At 42.0% G+C, this 19,445-nt stretch overlaps 1 protein-coding gene across 1 annotated transcript in view; it reads right to left on the reverse strand.

Annotated features, from left to right (window-relative positions):
* The window catches only part of ARHGEF28 (Rho guanine nucleotide exchange factor 28), a 245,968-nt gene that overhangs the window by 56,165 nt on the left and 170,358 nt on the right, over window positions 1-19,445 (reverse strand). The window contains exons 15-24 of the mRNA XM_081132719.1: window positions 19,040-19,163; window positions 18,562-18,694; window positions 12,103-12,158; window positions 11,003-11,051; window positions 9,041-9,185; window positions 8,839-8,960; window positions 7,505-7,645; window positions 4,346-4,593; window positions 2,613-2,735; window positions 1,381-1,498 (exon numbers count right to left, since the gene is read on the reverse strand). Of these exons, the coding sequence (XP_080988845.1) occupies window positions 1,381-1,498; window positions 2,613-2,735; window positions 4,346-4,593; window positions 7,505-7,645; window positions 8,839-8,960; window positions 9,041-9,185; window positions 11,003-11,051; window positions 12,103-12,158; window positions 18,562-18,694; window positions 19,040-19,163 (1,259 nt within the window). The remainder of the gene's footprint in view (window positions 1-1,380; window positions 1,499-2,612; window positions 2,736-4,345; window positions 4,594-7,504; window positions 7,646-8,838; window positions 8,961-9,040; window positions 9,186-11,002; window positions 11,052-12,102; window positions 12,159-18,561; window positions 18,695-19,039; window positions 19,164-19,445) is intronic.

Genomic DNA, 19,445 nt, shown 5'->3' on the forward strand with positions numbered 1-19,445 from the left:
ATACGGTATCTTTTTTTTTAATATTTTTAAAATATAGACTTTATTTTTTAGAGCAGTTTTAAGTACACAACAAAATTGAGTAGAAAATACAGGGTTTCCCACATACCCCTTGCCCCCATGCATGCACACCCTCTCCACTATTAAGAGCTCAGGCCACGTGGCACCTTTGTTACAGCCAGTGAGCCCACACTGACATCATTACCACCCAAAGTCCACAGCTTACAGTAGGGTTCACTCTTGGTGTTATACATTCTATGGGTTTTTGACAAATGTACTAACATTTTAAATAATTTAAAATAAATTAATGTAGTAATGGCTTTTTTATTGTGTAAGAACACTTAATACAAGATCTATCCTCTTAACAAATGTTTAAAAGCACAGTACGATGCTGTTAGCTACAGGCACAGTGCTGTTACACGGTATCTTAAGACACCATTTTCATTACCTCTAAGTCAACTAATCATAACAAATACAATAAAACCAGCTCCCACTTATTGAGACCTTGTTTATACCAGGCTCTGCACTGGGCACTTTCTGAGACAATCTCGCTTAATCCTCACAATTCCATAAGGAGATTCTTCTTCTCACTTGGTAGTGGAGAAAGCTGAGGCTCATTTAATTAACGTGCCCAACTATGAGTGGCAGAACCAAGTGTATGCAATAGCAATGCAAGTCTGTACAGCTCTAAACCCAAGCCCTTGTTAATACAACACGCTAACCCCTAGTAATAATCAGTTCAAGATCAACAAGCTAGCTTGAGGAACAGGCATTTTTATTTATTCATTCATTGCACTGATGTGTTTGTTCATTGACAGGCTATTCTGTACCAGCCACTGCACAAGGCACTGAAGATCCCACTGTGAACCAGATAGACACAGGCCTTCTAGATCCCTCAGGAGCTTACAGTCCAGCATGTGCATTAATAGCACCTTAAAGGATACCCAGATGTTACTCCCTGGAACTCAATGAATTGACAGGGTCAAAAATAGCGCCTTCTTAATCATTCTCAATCTATTAATTCATTACTTGGGAGAGTTGACATTTGTTGCTAGGATCAATCGCATGTGTTTCATCAGACAGCAAGAGGGAGATGAAGATGAAGAGGTATTAAGAAGATCTGGATGCGGAAAACACTGCAGAGGGAAAGGCAGGATCGAAGTATGAAGAAGCCTGCTTGGTCTGGGCTGCCTGCAGGACTTCAAGTCACATTATAAACGGTAACTTTTCAAAACAGATCCAAGTCCTAAGGCTTTAACAGGTTTTCCATAATGGAAATCCTAATGAATCAGAGGCCACAGCACTTACAGGTCTTTACAACACCTCAGGTATGTTTCACACTAATGAAAGAGGCAAATGTTTGTCCCAGAGGTTATCACTCACCCTTCGTGTACTGCAATATCCTCTCCACTAAGACCGGGTATTTGGTGATGCGCTGAGTGACTAGCAGAATGCATTCTGGAATTCCTCGGCGTCGAGCCAGAAGATTACTATTTCGGAGCTTAAAAAATATAGATATATTTTTTATATTCACAAACTCTATCTGTATTTTCTTTATAGGTGTGAATTTAATAATACAAAGAATCTGCAACAGTGTCCTTCTATTCAGACAGAACAGCAATGTACATTATCATTAATTGAAAATCGATGCATTATCTTAAATTGTACACTTTGTCATTAATTTCAATAACCCAGCTCCCCTGAATTTCAAGAAGTTTTAGGTTGCTCTGATATATTTGTAGTTAATTCCAAAAGTAAGTAAATTCCAATACTTATACGTGGTAAGATTCATGAACAGCAAAAAGTTTTGAAAAATACTCAGAATACACTAATCAGGGCAACATTTTTCTAAAAATTTCAGAGTATTCTTTAATAGTTTTCAAGCTCTCAATATACAGGGAAAAAAGGAGGAGAATCTGTTAGAATTTTTTAAATGGTAGATAAAAATTTAGGATCCATGAAATGCTAAAGGACAAATATCTCTAACAAATAAATTAGATTCAAAAAAAGGAAAGGGGAGCATTCAAATTAAAAGAGATTTAAAAGATGTAATCCCCATACACAACTATGAACCTTGGACAGATCCTGATGTAAGCAATTCAAATTTAGGAGATAATCAGAGAAATTCGAATACTGGCCAGCTATAGGAACATATTAAAGAATTACTGTTAATTTATTTAAGTGTGATAATGTCACTGTAATTTTTAAAAAGAGATCATATTGTTTAGAGATACATATGAGATGATGAGTCATGGATTTGCTTCAAACTAAGCCAGTGGGGGAGGAGGAATTCTGTCTTTATTTTTACTATGATTCTTCTGATTTCTAACTTGTCAGGGCATGAAAGAGCTTCACAGGATATTACAAAGGTGCCCATCAGCTTGGAGGGCATGACTTCACAAATATAAGCTACAAAAGAAAGTGATTTAGAAGAAATATTTTACTAACACAGAAAAAAGGACTTTCCATCTTGGGCACAAACTATTAGTACTTCTTTCTTCTTCCCCTGAAATACAGCACCTAGAAGTGAAACTTATCTAGATCACATAAGAAATAAGCGTGAGCTATTTCCAGTCCTGGGTTACCACTGTGTGACAGGGTTTTAAAATACTTGCCTTAATAAAATTCTGAAACTTCTTATTCTGCTGGAGTTCTTTAAATAGGCTAACAGCTTCTTTGTGATGACTACAGAATTCTCCATATATTTTCTTCATTTTATTTGCATTTTCTTCTGAAAACTGAGAATAACATTTCAATGATGGATTACAAATTGAGTCAGTTCTAAACACTAAAGGGAAAATTCGGTTTTCATACATTTCAATACATTCTTTGCAAATAAAGAATAAACATCATGGTTTCCAAAGCTCAATGCTGATGAGCACATGTTAAAATAATTCCCTATTTATGAATCTACAAATAGACAATAGTGTTGGCATGTTCTCTTTGTCTATTAATTGGTCTGCTTCTCTGCAATACTATAAATGTTTTATAATAGCAGCTCATGAGCCCAGCTGGTGTGGCTCAGTGGTTGGGCATCAACCTATGATCCAGGAGACTGCGGTTCGATTCCCAGTCAGGGCACATGTCTGGGTTGCGGGCTCGATCCCCAGTCGAGGGTGTGCAGGAGGCAGCCGATCAATGACTCTCTCATCATTGATGTTTCTCTCTCTCTCTCCCTCTCCCTTCCTCTCTGTGAAATCAATAAAGACATATTTTTAAAAAGCAGCTCATGATACTTTTCTGGTCTTCCCATGGCATATGAGCAAATAAACTATTTACACTACAAAAAAAAGAATAAACATCATGAAACTTCTGAACATAATCACTTCTCTTCCCCAAATATTGTTTAAGGTAAAATAAACGAAAGTCGTCAAGAGGTAAAGGGAAGGCAGCAATCTAATGGGATTATATTATATTAAGCTAATTCAATTATCAAATAGCCAAATGAAAACCCACGGACACAGACAAAGTGTGGTGAAGGCCTGGGGGAAGGGGTGCTGGGAGGAGGGGATCGATAGGGGAAAAAAGGGGACATTAGTATTACTTTCAACAATAAAGATAAGTTTTTTTTTAAAAAGAAAACCATTTGATATATTTATTTCTTTTTTAGCGTTTGTGCGACTTTATTATTTCAATTTATGGTCTGAATACTTTCATAGATTGAAGAAAGTGTTATGTGGCAACATTTGGGGGTCCTTGATAAGGGGCCTCTCGCGGATTGGCATTTACACTGGCTAACTGACCGTGTGCAGGCACTCAGACCTCAGCCAGGAATTTGATTTTTGTCAGCACATCACAAGTGGATCAAGAGGCAGGTAATCCATCGTTAGCCGAGATAAAAGAGAAAGATGAATAACTAGGCTGCCAATTAATTAACTGACGGAGAGAACTGGAGATGTGAGGTAGATATTTCAATAAGCTTGACCTACAGAAAAATCTCCCAGGCATGTCTCCCAGGCATGAACTCTGGGGTTTAATGGTAATAGACCTGCCTCACTCCTCCTAAAACCATCAGTGCTTATCTTGGAGATGTTGGTAAGACTGTCACAGGCCCACTGGGGGAGCCATCACAATAAGGTTAAGTAGACTTTTCATAAGGGGACTTATTTATGACTGTGACTCCTAGTGGAGGTAGTGATAGGGCCAGTGTTGATCCAGCCAAGTCCTGAGCCCGTCATTGGCTATTAAAAGCTGTCAGGCATCAGTCATACAAACCAACATCAAATAAAAGAAAACCAACCAAAGCCACCTGTCAACCAAAACGAAATCAATTCCAGTTCTTCACAGGTGTTAGAGAAGCTGCAAACCTTTCTGTTTTTTGAGGTCAGGGCCTTTAAACTTCTCCCACCTGTTGTACTAGGATATCTCCAATGCGGTTGATGATGAAATTCCTGTCGCTGTCAGCGCAGGATTCCTGCCTCCGCTCCTTCATGCTACAGAAGAAATGCCTATGGATTTCAAGTAGCTCGTCCAAGCAGGGGAAGATTTTATCCACAGTGCTGTGGTCCAGCTGCAGCTCCTCCTTCATTCCTTTCCTGAAGATCTCGGACATGATGAAGAGGGTCTGGATGTGATGCATTTCCGTCTGCATTAGCTCTGGAGCATGCGAGCAGAGGCAAGCTTTAAAAACAAGCCTCCCCACTGACCTAAATTAGTAGCTAAACACTACACATTACACACATTTAAAAGGAAATGTTTAAGAATAGCCTTCCAGTATAAAAGTCAGCATTGATTAAACATTCCTGTAAGCTTAAATTAATCAACCCCCCCCCAGATATAAGAGCATAAACATAATTCAAATCCAGTACATAAGAATCCAATGTATCTGAAACTCTCGTAACGTAATTAGGCAGCATCTCGAGGTACCTTCCACTAGGAGCCAGGTCTTACCCTCTGCTGAGTGCTCTCTAAAACAGAACTTAGTATGTCTGGTTTTTCTGTTTTGTTTTTCTGTTTGGGGGAGCAGGGAGTTGTTTGTTGTTTGTTTTTGGTTTTTTTGCATTGAGTAGGAACACAATTAATTTGGTGAATTAAATTGAATTAAATATAATAAAGTTCCTCAAAGCAGACAACAGTAGGTCCTTTCTACTCCTGGATCGGTCTCAAAATTCCACTTCCTCTAGGGGAAAACCATGTGTCATGATCAAGGGACGTCATCGATAAAGTAAAAAGACAACCCACAGAATGGGAGAAAATATTTACAAATCATATATCTGGTAAGGGACTTGTGTCCAGAATATATAAAATATTCTCACAACAATGACAACAAACCCACTTCAAAAACAGGCAAAAGATTCGAGGAGATATTTCTTCAAAGAGATATACAAGTGGCCAATAATGACATCATTAGCTATCAAAGAAATACAAATCAAAACCAAAGTGAGACACCACTTCCCACATACTGTGATAGCTGTAATAAAAAAGATGGACGATAAAGAAGCATTGGTGAGGTGAGGGTGCGGAAAAATCAAACCCTCACATGCTGCCAATGGGAATGTAAAATGGGGAAGCTGCTTTAGAAAACAGCTTGGCAGTTCCCAAAAAGGTTAAACATAAAGTTACCATATGACCCCCAAAGTGGAAACAACCCAAATTATCCATCAACTAATGATTAGATGAACAGAATGTGGTATGTTTATACAAGGAAATATTATTCAGCCATAAAAAGGAATGGAAACTGATACACACTATAATATGAATGAATCTTGAAAACATGATGTGAAAGTCAGCCACTGAAGATCACATATTGTACAACTGCATTTATGTGAAGTGCCCAGGACAGGCAGATCCACAGAGACAGAAAGTAGAGTAGTGGCTGCCAGGCTCTAAGTGGGAGGGGGAGCGGGGAGTGACTGCTAATGGGCACAGGGTTTCCTTCTGGAGCGATGAAAACGCTCTGGAATTAGACAGCAGTTGATGGTTGCACAACTTTGTGAATATACCTAAAACCATTAAGTTTACCAAAAGGGGTGAACGTTATGGTAGGTAAATTAAATCTCAATTTTAAGAATGCATCATGAGAGAAAATAATAATTCACAATTTGTAGGAGCACTAGAAACCCTAGGTTAGTATTTCCAAACTCATGTGTTTTGAGAAAGAATCTAAAATGTTAACAATAAAAATAAAGAAAAAAATAAAAATAAATAAAATATTAGCCATGAGGGTAAACAAATCTAAACATAGCTTTATTTGTATCATAAACAAAAATTTCTTTAATTGGGAACCCACTAATTTTAAATGATTTCCTACATGTTTCAGTGCTAAACACATACCCGAGTCATTTCATTTAATCCTTTAATCCATTTATCCATTATGATCCCCAAATAGAAATATTTCCCTCTTCTTTAAAAGAGGAACAATAAAGAAGAAAGGTAAAGGAATTTTCCCAGAATCCAAGCCTTTCTGACACAGAGGTCATGCCATGAACTATCCTACATGATAAATTCATCCAAAATGGGTTAGGTTACTTTTAATAATATCTAAATCAGGAGATAAATGAAGAAAAATTACATATAATATAAATTGCATGAAAAATACCAAAGGGGACAGCATCTTCCTTCCCAAAGTAACTGCCACCTACGCAGCTCTGACAGATTTCAAAGCTCGCTTGCACATAATCTCACCTGACCTGCACGACCACCACCTGGCCCAGGCGAGAAGGGGTCCTCCTTCGCCAGTGGCCTTCTGGGGCCTTCCTTGCATACAGACACACCTCCTTTCATTGTGCTTTGCTTTTATTGTGCATTTATTACAGATTGAGAACAAGACCGTCCACTGGCAAAAAAATCACACTTCACAGTATTGCGACGCTCGCTTTATTGCAGTGGCCTGGAACGGACCTTAAGCACCCTGAGTCTGCCTGTACACGGGATCGGCGCAGACTAAGAGCTAGTTTCTCTTTCAAACAGGGCGTCTTGTTGGAACCATTTATTTTGTACTTGAACATTTTTTCTAACTAGTGTGTAATTGAACTTCCCCTGATCAGACTGTCTCCACCCCAAGCAGCATGGGATAGTAAAACGTCACCAGAGCTGACCTCCAAACGCAGGACCGCAGCACACCGTGAGCACGGCCCTGCCCGTCCCACTGCCGTCCAAGGGCATGGCAACCTCTGGTGTGTGCGGCAAATTACAGGGTCATACGGGCAGGAGCCCTGTCCACCCTGCACCAGCACGTGTGAAATTTCAGTGTGATTCTTACAGTAGCAGAGGTGAAAGTATATAGGCCCTGCCTAAGTAAACTTGAAAAGGGTCTGAGAAATAAAATCCTCTTTGTACCAGGTACACACAATGCCGTGCTTAATCCTCACAACACTGTCAACCTGAGTATCACTAGCCTCATTTTACAGACAGAGAAACTGAGGTCTAGGTGAGTTAAACAATTTGTCAGAGATCAAGTGACTATGGTAGAAGTGGGATTTGAAGCCAGGTCTGCATGGTTTCCAAGTCCAGAATTTTTCTCTGCATGACCCTGCTTCATCCCCAGGGGCACACCTGAAAAGCTTACCGAAAATGACATCCTGTCGTTTGATGACGCCCTTCTCCTGCCTACTGCAGAACGAGGGGTCCACCACGAGACTCCAAGATTCTGCCTCGAACTCCTGGGCATCGCTGCTGAGGTCGCTCCACAGGCAGGAATCCACGACATCTAATGTGTTTGGAGAAAAGTCAGAAGTGGAGTAACATGCGAAACACAAACAGGCCTTCCCAAGTACCATGTTTACGGATTCCTCACACTAAATAAACATGCTACGAACAGAGGAACAGCTAAGCCAAAACACTGTTGAGGTGGAGTTGAAACGTCTGAAAACCCAGACGGCTCTCACGAAAGCAGAGAGGGGTCAGATGGTAACGCAGTGACCGTGTACGTGCCAAAAGGAGGACGCGTGAAGATTCTCTGTTTGTTTCTTTTGGCTCGGTTTTCCTTTTGGTAACCTTCAGAGCCCGCGTGTGCTCGCAGCATCCTGAGCACAGGGATTTCTTGTGCCCCCGCCGCTGTGTTGCACCATTTACTCAGATCGGACCTGTGTACCTGCCCACTGGACTGGCTCTTTACCTGGCTTGTTGTCCTTAATATGAACGTGAGCACGGCACCAGGACTCCGGTCACACGTGTGCACAGAGTTTCCTGACAGAATTTGACAACACACCCCCCCCCACTTCAGGAAAACTAAATTCTGTTCGTCCACACAGCACTCCTGAGAATGAGTCCAGCTCAGAGCAATAAAGGTGGCATGACAGTGAATTTAAAGTCTTGAGTTTAAAATAAAGAAACAGACTCCTGGGGCAGAGCTCACTCCTTTCTCTTGTCACTAACTCTCCTGTCATTCGGTTTTCTTTCACTTACTGATACAAGTTGGATACAATAAGTAATTCCCCAGATTAAGTCCTACCCTACAAAATATGCTCTTTAAAAACAAAGGCTTCTATTTCCCTAGAAGGAGGAGGCAACAGGTGGAAATAAATATCCCAGAGTTCCAAGCAAGTCCTTTAACCAACTGAAACATATATTTTAATGTATAGTCCTATTTCAACTCATCAGCAGCTATAAAACTTTTTAAAGGATAACAAATACATAAATGTATGTCATTCTCTTCACTATGTTTATGACATGTGTCCATTAAAAACACATCGTATTTCCTTGGTCACCCTACGGAAGTCTTCTTTGGGGCTAAATTGTCCTTTCTTTTTATCAGAAGAACCTATACCAAAGAGACACCATGAAACAGAATTCTTTTAAAAAGAACAAAGAATCTTTTTCAATCTTACATCCTTCAGAAAATACTCCTTTTGGCAAATGCTCACAGAAACACAGGCAAATGCAAATGCATCTTTTCCTCACCTTCCATTAGGAACGAATCCGTGGAGGGAGATGAGCCCATGGACTGTAAAAGCTCATCGGAATGAGACCTGCTTCTCCAGGAGTTCCCGTCACTCTCAGACTCCAGGGACGTCCCTGGCCTCCTGCAGTGGAGGGAGGGAAGGAGGAGAGTTAGCCCAGCAGTCACTCCGAGACGTGAAGATGCAAAACCACACTGACTTACCTGTCCAAGGTGGTGCCCGGAACGCTTCTGGACAACGGATGGGCCTGCCCTGCGGTGTCCTTCCTGCCAGCCGGCAATCCAATGGGCATGGAGGAAGAGGGGTGTAAGGAGAGGCCAGGCAGTGGGACGTCTCTAAATGAAGAATCTGGAAATCAGAATGGATGCTTCATGCGTTTTCATAGAGGGCAGTAATTACAACAAGTACAGGTAAAAAGCCAGAGAGCTAAACACTCAAATGGCCACGTCTAATGTATCACAAGCCCAGCCTTGAAACCAGTCTCCCGGCCACATCCCAACACCTGCTTCGAGTGTCCCTTCCATTTCACCCTCCCGACAGTGGGGCTGCCGGCCTGCTCTGGCACGTCCGCCTGGAGCCTGTGGGCAGCTGGGATCACGCAAACAAACAAGGAAATGGACCAGGGGACACTGGGACGGCTCTCTCATAAACCACTGCTTGCACTCCTTGGAGCCGGCTTCAGATGGGTGCACCGTGTCATTAGCGCTGTGACTAGAATGCACGTTGTGTGTATAAACAAGCACACGCACACACAGGGCATGTCAATGGATTGGAATGATGCTGGGCAGTCTGCTTCTTTATGGTCTAAGAATTTCAGGCAAATAAAACCTTCAAGCCAAACTGGGCTGTCGTCTCTCACCTACTGAAAACGAAGTGGTGCTGCAACACCTTCCTGGGCAGTTCTAAAATGCTATGGCCAGAGCTGCATTTACATTTGATGTGCACTATCAATGACTCTCAAAATATTTCAGGCCTGTAGTATTATAGCTGCTGCAGGTACCTGCTCAAGCAAAAGGGGGCATGTTTATATGGAACCCCAGGATATTACAGGGAATTTGACACATGTATGATTTAATTTTATTCTCATGACTCCCAAGTAAAGAGAGGGAATGGGTGGTATTTTATGAATTCTAAGATGCTTTGTATTTTCATGCTTAACCTTTTGAAATTGAGAAGCACCTTACAGCTCAGGTTGAAGGGACTTCTGGTGTCTGAGCAACGAGTTAACGATATCACAGTGGTACTGACTGCACCAGCTGAACCTGGTGTAAATCACACCCAGTCTCATGTCACCATGAATCTGCATACCTCATTGACCCCCAACTCAAGTGGTTTTAAAAACATGGGTCACACTTTGTTACAGCCTTGAAATGAAAAGGGACCACAAATTTAAAAGGCCTATCACGTGGCAAAGAATGCAATTTGAGGCAGAAGAAATTGCAAAATCTCACAACAAACCAAAGGATTTCAAACTCAGGAGATGATGGTATGACTGGTTCTTGCATCAAAACTTGGATATGCCTTGAAATTTCACTGCCATCCTAGAAGAGATCATGAGATCCCAGCCTCAAGTACAACTAAGAAAAACACCAGGTTGCTATGGTAACGAACAACAGAGAATGATAAGAATCTATAGATTCCAAACTTGAAGATTTTCTCCGCTAACCTTGTGATTCTTAAGAAGTGCGTGGTGTGTAGTTGTGTAGATAGAGATGGGCTACTGCTAGGAAGACATAAAATTGTGTGCATTTAATGTAGTGTTTCTTTCCCCCTACAATGTTATTAAATCAGTAGTGTATATGATGCTAGACTGCATCTTAGAACTGAGGCAAAATCATAATACCTCCTCCAGATAGTCCTCCGTAATATAAAAGATCATAACAACTATGCTGTACACCTGAAACTAATACAGAATAATACTGAATGTAAACTGCAATTGAAAAAAAATTTTTTAAATCATACGGTAATATAGTACAAAGGCTATTAGGTTGCCATAGAAGTGTATGCCATTCATGACCCCTTTGTATAACTAAAAATTATGCCAAGCGTTTTTTCTGAAAGAAGAAATAATTGGGCAAATGAGGGAACAAAAGGAGGAGTGTTTTACATTGGAAAAATGTGTGGTATGGGAAGCTGGGAAAGTTTTTGTTTCCCACATCACTTACTTCCAAGGATGGTCTGCGGTTTGTTCTTGTTATATTTCTCTTGGAATTTCTGGTAAAGAACATCAGAAACACACAAAATGAGATCAAAGCACCCACAGACTACAAGATTGTCCCCACAGGACACAGGATGGGATTCTCATCTACATCATTTTGTTATTTCACTTATTTCAAAGAGGAATTCAAAGCAAAAGACATGAAATGCAATGAAGAAAAATGTTAGGATAATGAGATGTGCGCGTTATAATGAATGTTCATCTCAGCAGCACGTTGCTCATGAATATCCAGCTTTATTAAAAGCCTCGAGGAGCCAGAACTCTCCCGCTCACATGTCCAGACTCGGGCTGAAAGGGGGGGGGTCCTGTTAGCTCTGCCTTTCTCCCACTCTTTTCTTTCTATCCTGGCTATGCCTCCTGCCTGCAGGACACAACTTTGAGCAATGAAACGTCACCCTCAACTCTGGCCTGACACAACATGTGCTGCAGTTAAAACGGAGGTTGTGGCTCCAAGTTTCCCTCTGAAGGATCCTCACATTTTCTTGCATGAACTTCTGACATGTCTTTAGAGTGAAAAAGGAATAGAATGAAAGATGGGTGCATTCACCTACTCAAGCTCACCCCCAAATACAGAGGGTGTTCTTCTGGTCCCACAAGCCTCACAACATAGTCCCGGGACCAGCAGCATCACCAGGGAACTTGTTAGAAACGCGAAGTCTCAGACCCCACCCAGACCTACTGGATTGGAAATTCTGGAAGTGGCCCAGAAATCTGTGTTTGCACAAGTCCTGCAGGTGATTCTGGTGTATGCGAATTACTGCTCTAGACTTCATTTACATATGCTTAGACTTCATTTACATATGCTGGTAAACCAAGCAGGTTCCACCCACACTGCGTAACACAGGTGGCCAGACCGGAGCTTCCCCTCGAGTTCTGGGAGCACAGAGTTAAGGGACAACCACACACTTGAGTATGTGTTATTTTATCACTACAGGGATCATTTTAGAAATAAATCTAGACAACAATAGAAGAGTAACAACCTAAACAGATAACATGGAGCAACCGAGCTAGATATGAACATGAACATGCACAAATGACGGAGATTACCTTGGGACACGGAGGCGCGGCATCTTTACAACCTTTATGTACATTTGCATTGCAGTCTGAAAGGGAGAAGATAGAAAAGCGTCGTCTTAGGATCCTCAGAAATGAATGGACTACATCATGGTTTTACTGGTCATTATAAAAATAGCACATTCACATTAAAAATATTTAGGACACTCAAGGAAAAAAGTATTGAATCACATGTAGCCCCACCACTCAAGCACAAACACACTGCTGATAGTTTAATGTCCTTGGAGTTCCTGTTCCCCTTTTGCACAGAAACTCATCAGTTGTGACACCCGGAATTATGCATGACATACACTCTGTGTCTGCCTGAGAGCTCATTTACTATCAACTGCCCTACTGTAAGCAATTTCTGACATCTGGCTGATAGCAACTGCCCACCCCCACACCAGGCAAAATGCCTATGGAAATGGAAAGAAAGAAAAACTCACAACACTGCTAAAAAATATATCATCTGGCTCTGACAGGAATTCTCACTAACTAGAGGGAGCCAAAATAAAAGAGAAAAGTTAGTGGCCTGCCTGCGTTTTACTTCATGAAACAATGTGGCCCCATCGCACTGAAAGAAGTAAGGGGACATTTTGCCTGCCCCTTTCTGCCCACTGGCTTGGAGGCCCAAGTTGTCACAGAAAACTACCCCTATGTGGGGACTGCTTCTGCCAGGCTGCTGTCTTCCTGCCTTCTCCCCTCCCACTCGCCAGGCCCGCCCTGGCCGAGGGCAGATGGAGGAACCTGTGCTTATCAGAAGCTTCATTAGAAAGATTTCTCCCACCGTGTGTGGGGGTTGGGGGTAGACAGTCCCGTTTAGGTCCATCAAAGCCACACTGCAGGGAGCTGAGCCCAGCCACCCTCCCTCCTGTTGCTCCGCAGAGGCACTTCGGCCAACGCCCCCATGGCCAGCGTGCAGAGCCCAGGCTGATCCACAAGCTGGTCCTGCCGGCAACCGTGGAAACTGGACGGCTCTCTCCTCATTCCAGAACAAGCAAACAAAAGCTAAAGGAAAAAGAAGCTATGAGATGCCACAGAACAAAGTTATACCGAAACAAACAGGCAGAGTGAGCCATAGAGTGTTATTAAATCCAGAAATAGAGAAAAATTTAGACATTTTAAATGTATTCTCCCGAAGAGACGTAGAATAGGACCAAAAGGCCATGGAGGGAGAAAAGATGAGGGGTAGGCGGAAGGACGAGAGGAGAAGGGAGCTCTGCGAGATGAGAGGCCGGAGGAAGGAAGGAAGGAGGTGGAGAGCGGGGCTGGAACGCAAGTGCACAGAATCGACGTGACAAAAACATCAAAGCTGCATTTGAAATGAAACTTGAAAGATTTCCTCCAGAATGTGGAGAAAAAGAAGGGTATAATTATAAAGTAGAAGGTGTCATACAAAAAAGACAGATAACAGAGATCACACTTCTCCAAGGAAAAAATGTGAAAAATTAGATCAGAAGCAATAGTCAAAGTGACAACTGACAAAAAAAAAAAAAAAGCCCAAAAGACAGATCAAAAGATCTCACTGTTTCCTAGAAAAATAATTAAATGACACCTATTCTATAGAAACATTATGATGATATCTGTATGATTAAAATTTTTAAAAAGTCTTCAAGCAGACAAAGCAGGTCACCAACAAGAGATAAGGTCAGCCAGGCCCCAGACTTTTCTACTACAATATGAAATGCTCAGACAGAATGAACCGGTGTTGACAGAGAATTAAGGGAAAAACGTTCGACCTAATATGTTAGCCAGGTAAACTACTTTTCTTGTGTGAAAAAAGCAAAGATATACCAGTAGATGCACAAGATTTCAGGAAACAGACACTCCAATTACCTTCTTTAAATACTCTCAACAATCTAATTAATTAAATTAATAAATTAAAATTTAAAAGGTATTAAGGGCAGAATCAAAATTAAGGGCTCAGAAATAAATATTTTTTTTAATTTTTATTTTTTTAAGGAGCAAAAATGAGCACTGGAACCAGCTAAACAAAGAAATGTATCTAACAAATTGTTGTAAGTAAAGACACAGAGCTGCATACAAACATCAAATTATTCTTGTAATGGAAAACTATTTTTGAAAGATTATACTTATAATATAAAGATAATATTTTAAAGATGAATTTAGTATACTAACAGAGGCTAGGGGTAAAAGAGGTAAATAGAAGGGAAATAAAAGAGTATGTAATTATAAGCCTTACAGAGCCTTAGGCTATTATTAATAGATATAAAAGAACAGATCATCTTGCCAAATCTCTGAAAAAGATAAAAGCAAATAGCTGAAGCAGACATCAAGGGAAATAGCACAGAACTATGGAAGATAGTTGATAGCTGTAAAATTCAATGTGAATTAGGGGGAAAAACTGTTATAAAACAGGCCTCTCAGTTACAGAGTCTGTATACCTAAACTAAAGACACACACCCCATATCAAAAACACAGAATTAGTTAAAGGAAATACAAAGAAAAGGAAAGCAAGGGGAATATTAATCTTAAACAAAGTAAAATTCAACAAAAAAGGCATTTAATAGCATTAGGAGGGTAATTTTATGTTGATGAAGTGAACTCTGCTATGAAGGTGTGATCTGTGGACTTCAGTGCACCAGACGATGTGACATCAAATATAAGCAGTGAAATCTCCTTGTTGTACAAACAAGGAAAATCTCATAGGAATCCGATTTTCATGAGAACTAACTAGCGACTCAGGCTTTAACAGAGAAAGATGCGGACACCAGGATTTTGAATATTCACATCATGTTTTGTTTCACATCATAGTCTAAGAATTAGAAATATTAACTTTCACAATTAAAGGCGAAAATACACCAATGAAACAACAGCAGGGACTGGACATGTCCTATTCTCTTATCCAATGTAAAAAAATACTTAATGTGAAGTTTAAAACTCCAACATTCCTCTACCCCCAAAACCAAACATCTTAAAACTTCTTCTAAATAAGTTTTAGAAGTGGGAATCAAATGTATATGGATACTGATTCTAGAATTTAATCTAAGGCAATAATCAAAGATGTGTACAGTTATATGTGAAAATAATTCTCACTGCAACATTATGCTAGGAAAAAACTTAAATGTACACTAAGTAAGGGGTAACTAAATACATGTGACAGCATCATGCATAAAACATGAGTGTAACATGCTGACTCTTTTTATTAGAAGGGACTCCATCAAAATATTAAGTAGCAGTGTTCTCTAGGTGGCAAAATTTTGGATAATTTTAAGGTTCTCCTTAAACCTTGTATCTTCTATGAATTTTATTACATTAAAAAAAGTTAATGACTACTTTAAAAGCTAAACATATCCTATGTACTTCCGGAGATTTCCATCTTCCACTCAAACTTCCATGGCCAGCTCAGTATGAACCAATATATTCTATGCTACAAAAGTTTACTTTTCAGTGAGCCCTGGCTCCCTAAGCTGCATTAACTACATGAGCATCTAACTGCATGTTACTAATTACATATTAACTACATATGAGTGTTTAAGGGCCCAGCTTAGTGATAGCTGCTGTAGGGGATACAAAAGAAGTGTGTGATTATAGTCCTTACAGAACTTAAAGTTTATTTTAGTAGTTAAAACCAAAAGAGGTTGCACATAACTCAGTATTAAACAGAATAGGAAAAATAGGTCATAAACGTGATGTGCAGGAACTCGGGCCACGGGGCTCAGGGAAGATCTCCCAGAAGCGGGTAAGAAATGCGGACTGATGCAGAGTGGGGACAACGGAGGGAAGGGCGTTATAATCCTCAGTGGAGGAACAGAGGCAGGAAAACCCACGCGGCGGGGGAGAAGAGGCCGCGGGGCCTCCGGCCGTGAGGCTGAAAGGGGAGCCAAGCGCAGGGCTCGCCCGCAGGCCGCAGGGCACCAGCCGCATCTGACCAGCTGGGGCTTAGCCCCGTAAACAGAGGGGCGTCCCTACGCGTGCGGCTGCTGAGAGCGGTGTCTTACGCGGACTGATGCGGCAAATGCGTGCAGAATAAACCGTAAGTGAAAATACCTGGCGAGGAAACCGAGCACAACCTGCGCTCACCATCCAGGGGTGGTGATGACAACCCACCGAGTGGGCCCCCTGAGGTGGCAAATGGCAGAGGGACTGAGCAGCATTCCCGGGGTGCGGGCCAAAGGGAAGTGGAGTGAAGGTGCCCGGGTCTGAGCCTGTGCCACCAGTGCAGCAAGGGGGACGACCCTCACACGTGGATTCTGAGGCTGCTGTTAGCCACACGGGCCTGGAAGATTCGAAATCTCTGGGTGGTCACTCTGGGTGACCCTCAGAGAGAGGGTCACTCTGAGCCAGTGTGACCGGTCTGGTTTATTGTCCATGTAGTTCTTCCATATCCTCAAAAGTGGCCACAAATTACGTGATCACTCAGCCTCTCTAGGCAATTGCAAATATGGGAGTAGAAAGTGAAGAATGATGACAATCTGGGAAGAATAGGTCTAAATACGGTATTTTAGAACAGACGATTGCAGGACTACTTAGTAGCTTAGAAACAATAAAGGGGAAAGGCACAAATGTGTAAGAACTGAGTTTGGAGGGCACTCAGGAAAAAGGAGAACCGTGTGCCGTGGAAAAGAGAGTTCCCCTAAACGAAGGGACAGTCAACGTGAGAACAGGAGACACCAGGGAGTCCGAATAATGGCAAAGACCCTCGGACCCGACTCGAAAGTGACGCCAAGTTTCCATCACAAGCAGGACTTCTGTTAAGTGGTGGAGACAGAGGCCAAAACACAGATGGTTAAAGCAGGGGCAGGGGTGGACATGAGCACAGCAAGTGCAGATCACCCCCTTGAGCAGCTTATCTTGAAGTGAGGGGCGAGAGAGATCGTGGGTGTGGCGGGGGAACAACTGTAGGGATCCTGTGAACTGGGTGGAGTGACAACCTAGGAAACGGTGCCATCGCACATGCAAACTGCCTGCTGACAGGCAGGCGAGCCAGAAACAACCCGTGACAGTACTTACAGCAGATTTCTCAAAACTTAGCATATAAATCACAGCTGATGTTATTTCAGATCCCGTAAAAGAAAGAAATTAAGTCTCCAAGGAAAGCTGAGTTCAAGCACGCACAAGCTGGCATCACGGAAGAGTGTCAGCTGGGAGAAGGAAAGGCCATCTGCCTTTAATGCCGTGTGGATTGTATTTTCATGAGATGCACAGCCATCAATACAGTTCAATTTTTAATTGACTCATTTCCTAGGAATCTGAAGAGGAATTCACATGGAAACTTTTCCCTGCTCCTCTCTTTCCTTTGTGCTCCCACCCCACCCCCATTCTGGCCACCAACAAATACCATAAAATACATTTCACCTGTCTGGGCCTGAATTCTTTTGCTCTGAATAATTCTTTCACTCCACAAATATTTACTAAGCCGCACTATTCACAAGGCATTGGCTCTGGGCACTGTGGATGTAGCACAGAAAAATCCAAGCCTGGCAGAATTCATACTCTGGTGAAGGGGTCAGACAATAAAATCGATACATAAAGCATATAGTAAGTTAATGGTGCTACATGCTATGGGGGGGGGGGGGAGAGAAAGGGGGAAAGAATGAACCAAGCATAGGACGGTCGGGAAAGGCCTGACTGAGAAGCGTCTGAGCTGACCTGGAGGAGGTAGGGGGCATCCTTACTGCTATCTGGGAGAAGAGCACTGCAGGCAGAGGAACGGGCAGGAAAGGCCCTATGGCGAGAATGCCTAACATGTCTGAGGAACAGCAAAGAATTCCAAGGGCCCGGAGCAGGGGGGGGCGAGGCGGAGGGAAGACAACCAGACAGATGGCGGGGGCCTTGCAGCCACTGGCGGGGCACTGGCTTGTACTCAGGGGGATGACAGGAAGCCCCCAGAAGACTCAGAACACAGGGTCATAGGCCTTACCAAGCTCGCTCAGGCCGACGTTTTGGTAAAGGCACAGGGAAACCAATAAGAAACTACTGAAATGTTGGCTTCAGGTGAGAGAGAGAGCAGTGGCAGGGGTGAGAAGTGGCTGGCTTTTATATATATTTTCAAGATAGAGCCAAAAAGATTGCTGAAGAATTGGATGTGGGATGTGAGAAAGAGGCCTACAGAAATACTCCAAGATTTTTGGCACCAGCATCTGTCTGGCTGGAATGATGGGGATGCCATTAACGAGGAGGGGAGGCTTGCAGGTGGGCACGGGATGGGAGAACAGAGCTCCATTCTGGACATTTGAGAAGTTTCTAGACACCCAAGTGGAGACATTAAGTTAAGAGTGAGGTATACGGCTGGGTTCTGGGAGGCTGTGGGTGAAAAGTAGTGACCGAACCATCACGGGTCACTGCTCGGTGAGCTGGTGACTTGTATCGTATGTGCAGCACTAAAACAAAGTCCATGTGAATATGCTCAGCAACGACCCTATCCTCAGGGACCTTACTGTGTGGGGAGGCAAAGCACAAAGACGGCACATACAAGGCCCAGGAACTTACTGGAACACTGGCACGACTCTCTCCCCAGGAGCGTTTTATCACAAACCGCGCACTGCAGAACACCGGAGAACGTTCCAGGGACAAACTGATGCCGGCTCAGTTTCTCTTTGTCTTTGGCATCCTTGCTTTTTGTCTTCAGATAGAGCAGCAGCAGCAGCAGCAGAAAAATGGGGAAAAACGAGGAAAGAGAAATGCTGAAAGCCAACCATCTTAGAGAAGTCATGCAAAGTCTCGACAGCTTCAGAACCTAAGGACTGTACGTCACGGGGTTCAATGAAGCCAAAATGCACTATTACCAGATGCAGTTGTCTTAGTGCTTCTGATGATTTAGATAATACTCCATAAAAAACAGAGGTTTTCAAATACCTAAGTATAAAATCTGAGGTAAATGACTTTAAAGGGGGAGGGGAAACTGTACTAACTGCTGAGAACTGAGCCATCTATGTTTTAAGGACAATAGGTACAAAACCTTAGCTACCTTAGACTTATTCCGAGGGCTAGTCATCCGATTCATGATGAAGCTGAAAGTTCGGCTCACTTTGTACTTTTCAGAATCCGATTTGGCAGGTATGATGTATTTATCCCACTCTTCTTCTGGAATTCTACAAAAAAGAAGCTGTATTCATGGCCTATAGGACTTAAAGAGGGAGCAAAATACAGCATATTCATGCTGTGTACACACATGTACACATATTTTAATACATAGGTATTTATACATATATATTTATATGTTTTTATACATATATATTTACACAGATATTTTTTCAAGTTTTAATGTTTATTCTAAAGATAAATATAGAAACTATTAAAAATATATCTTATAGATGGATAGGTAGATAGATAAAGCAACTATCTCACAATTTTAACAATTTTACAGAATCTAA

This window comes from Miniopterus schreibersii (genome assembly GCF_964146895.1).
Source record: "Miniopterus schreibersii genome assembly, chromosome: 3".
Taxonomy (NCBI): domain Eukaryota; kingdom Metazoa; phylum Chordata; class Mammalia; order Chiroptera; family Miniopteridae; genus Miniopterus; species Miniopterus schreibersii.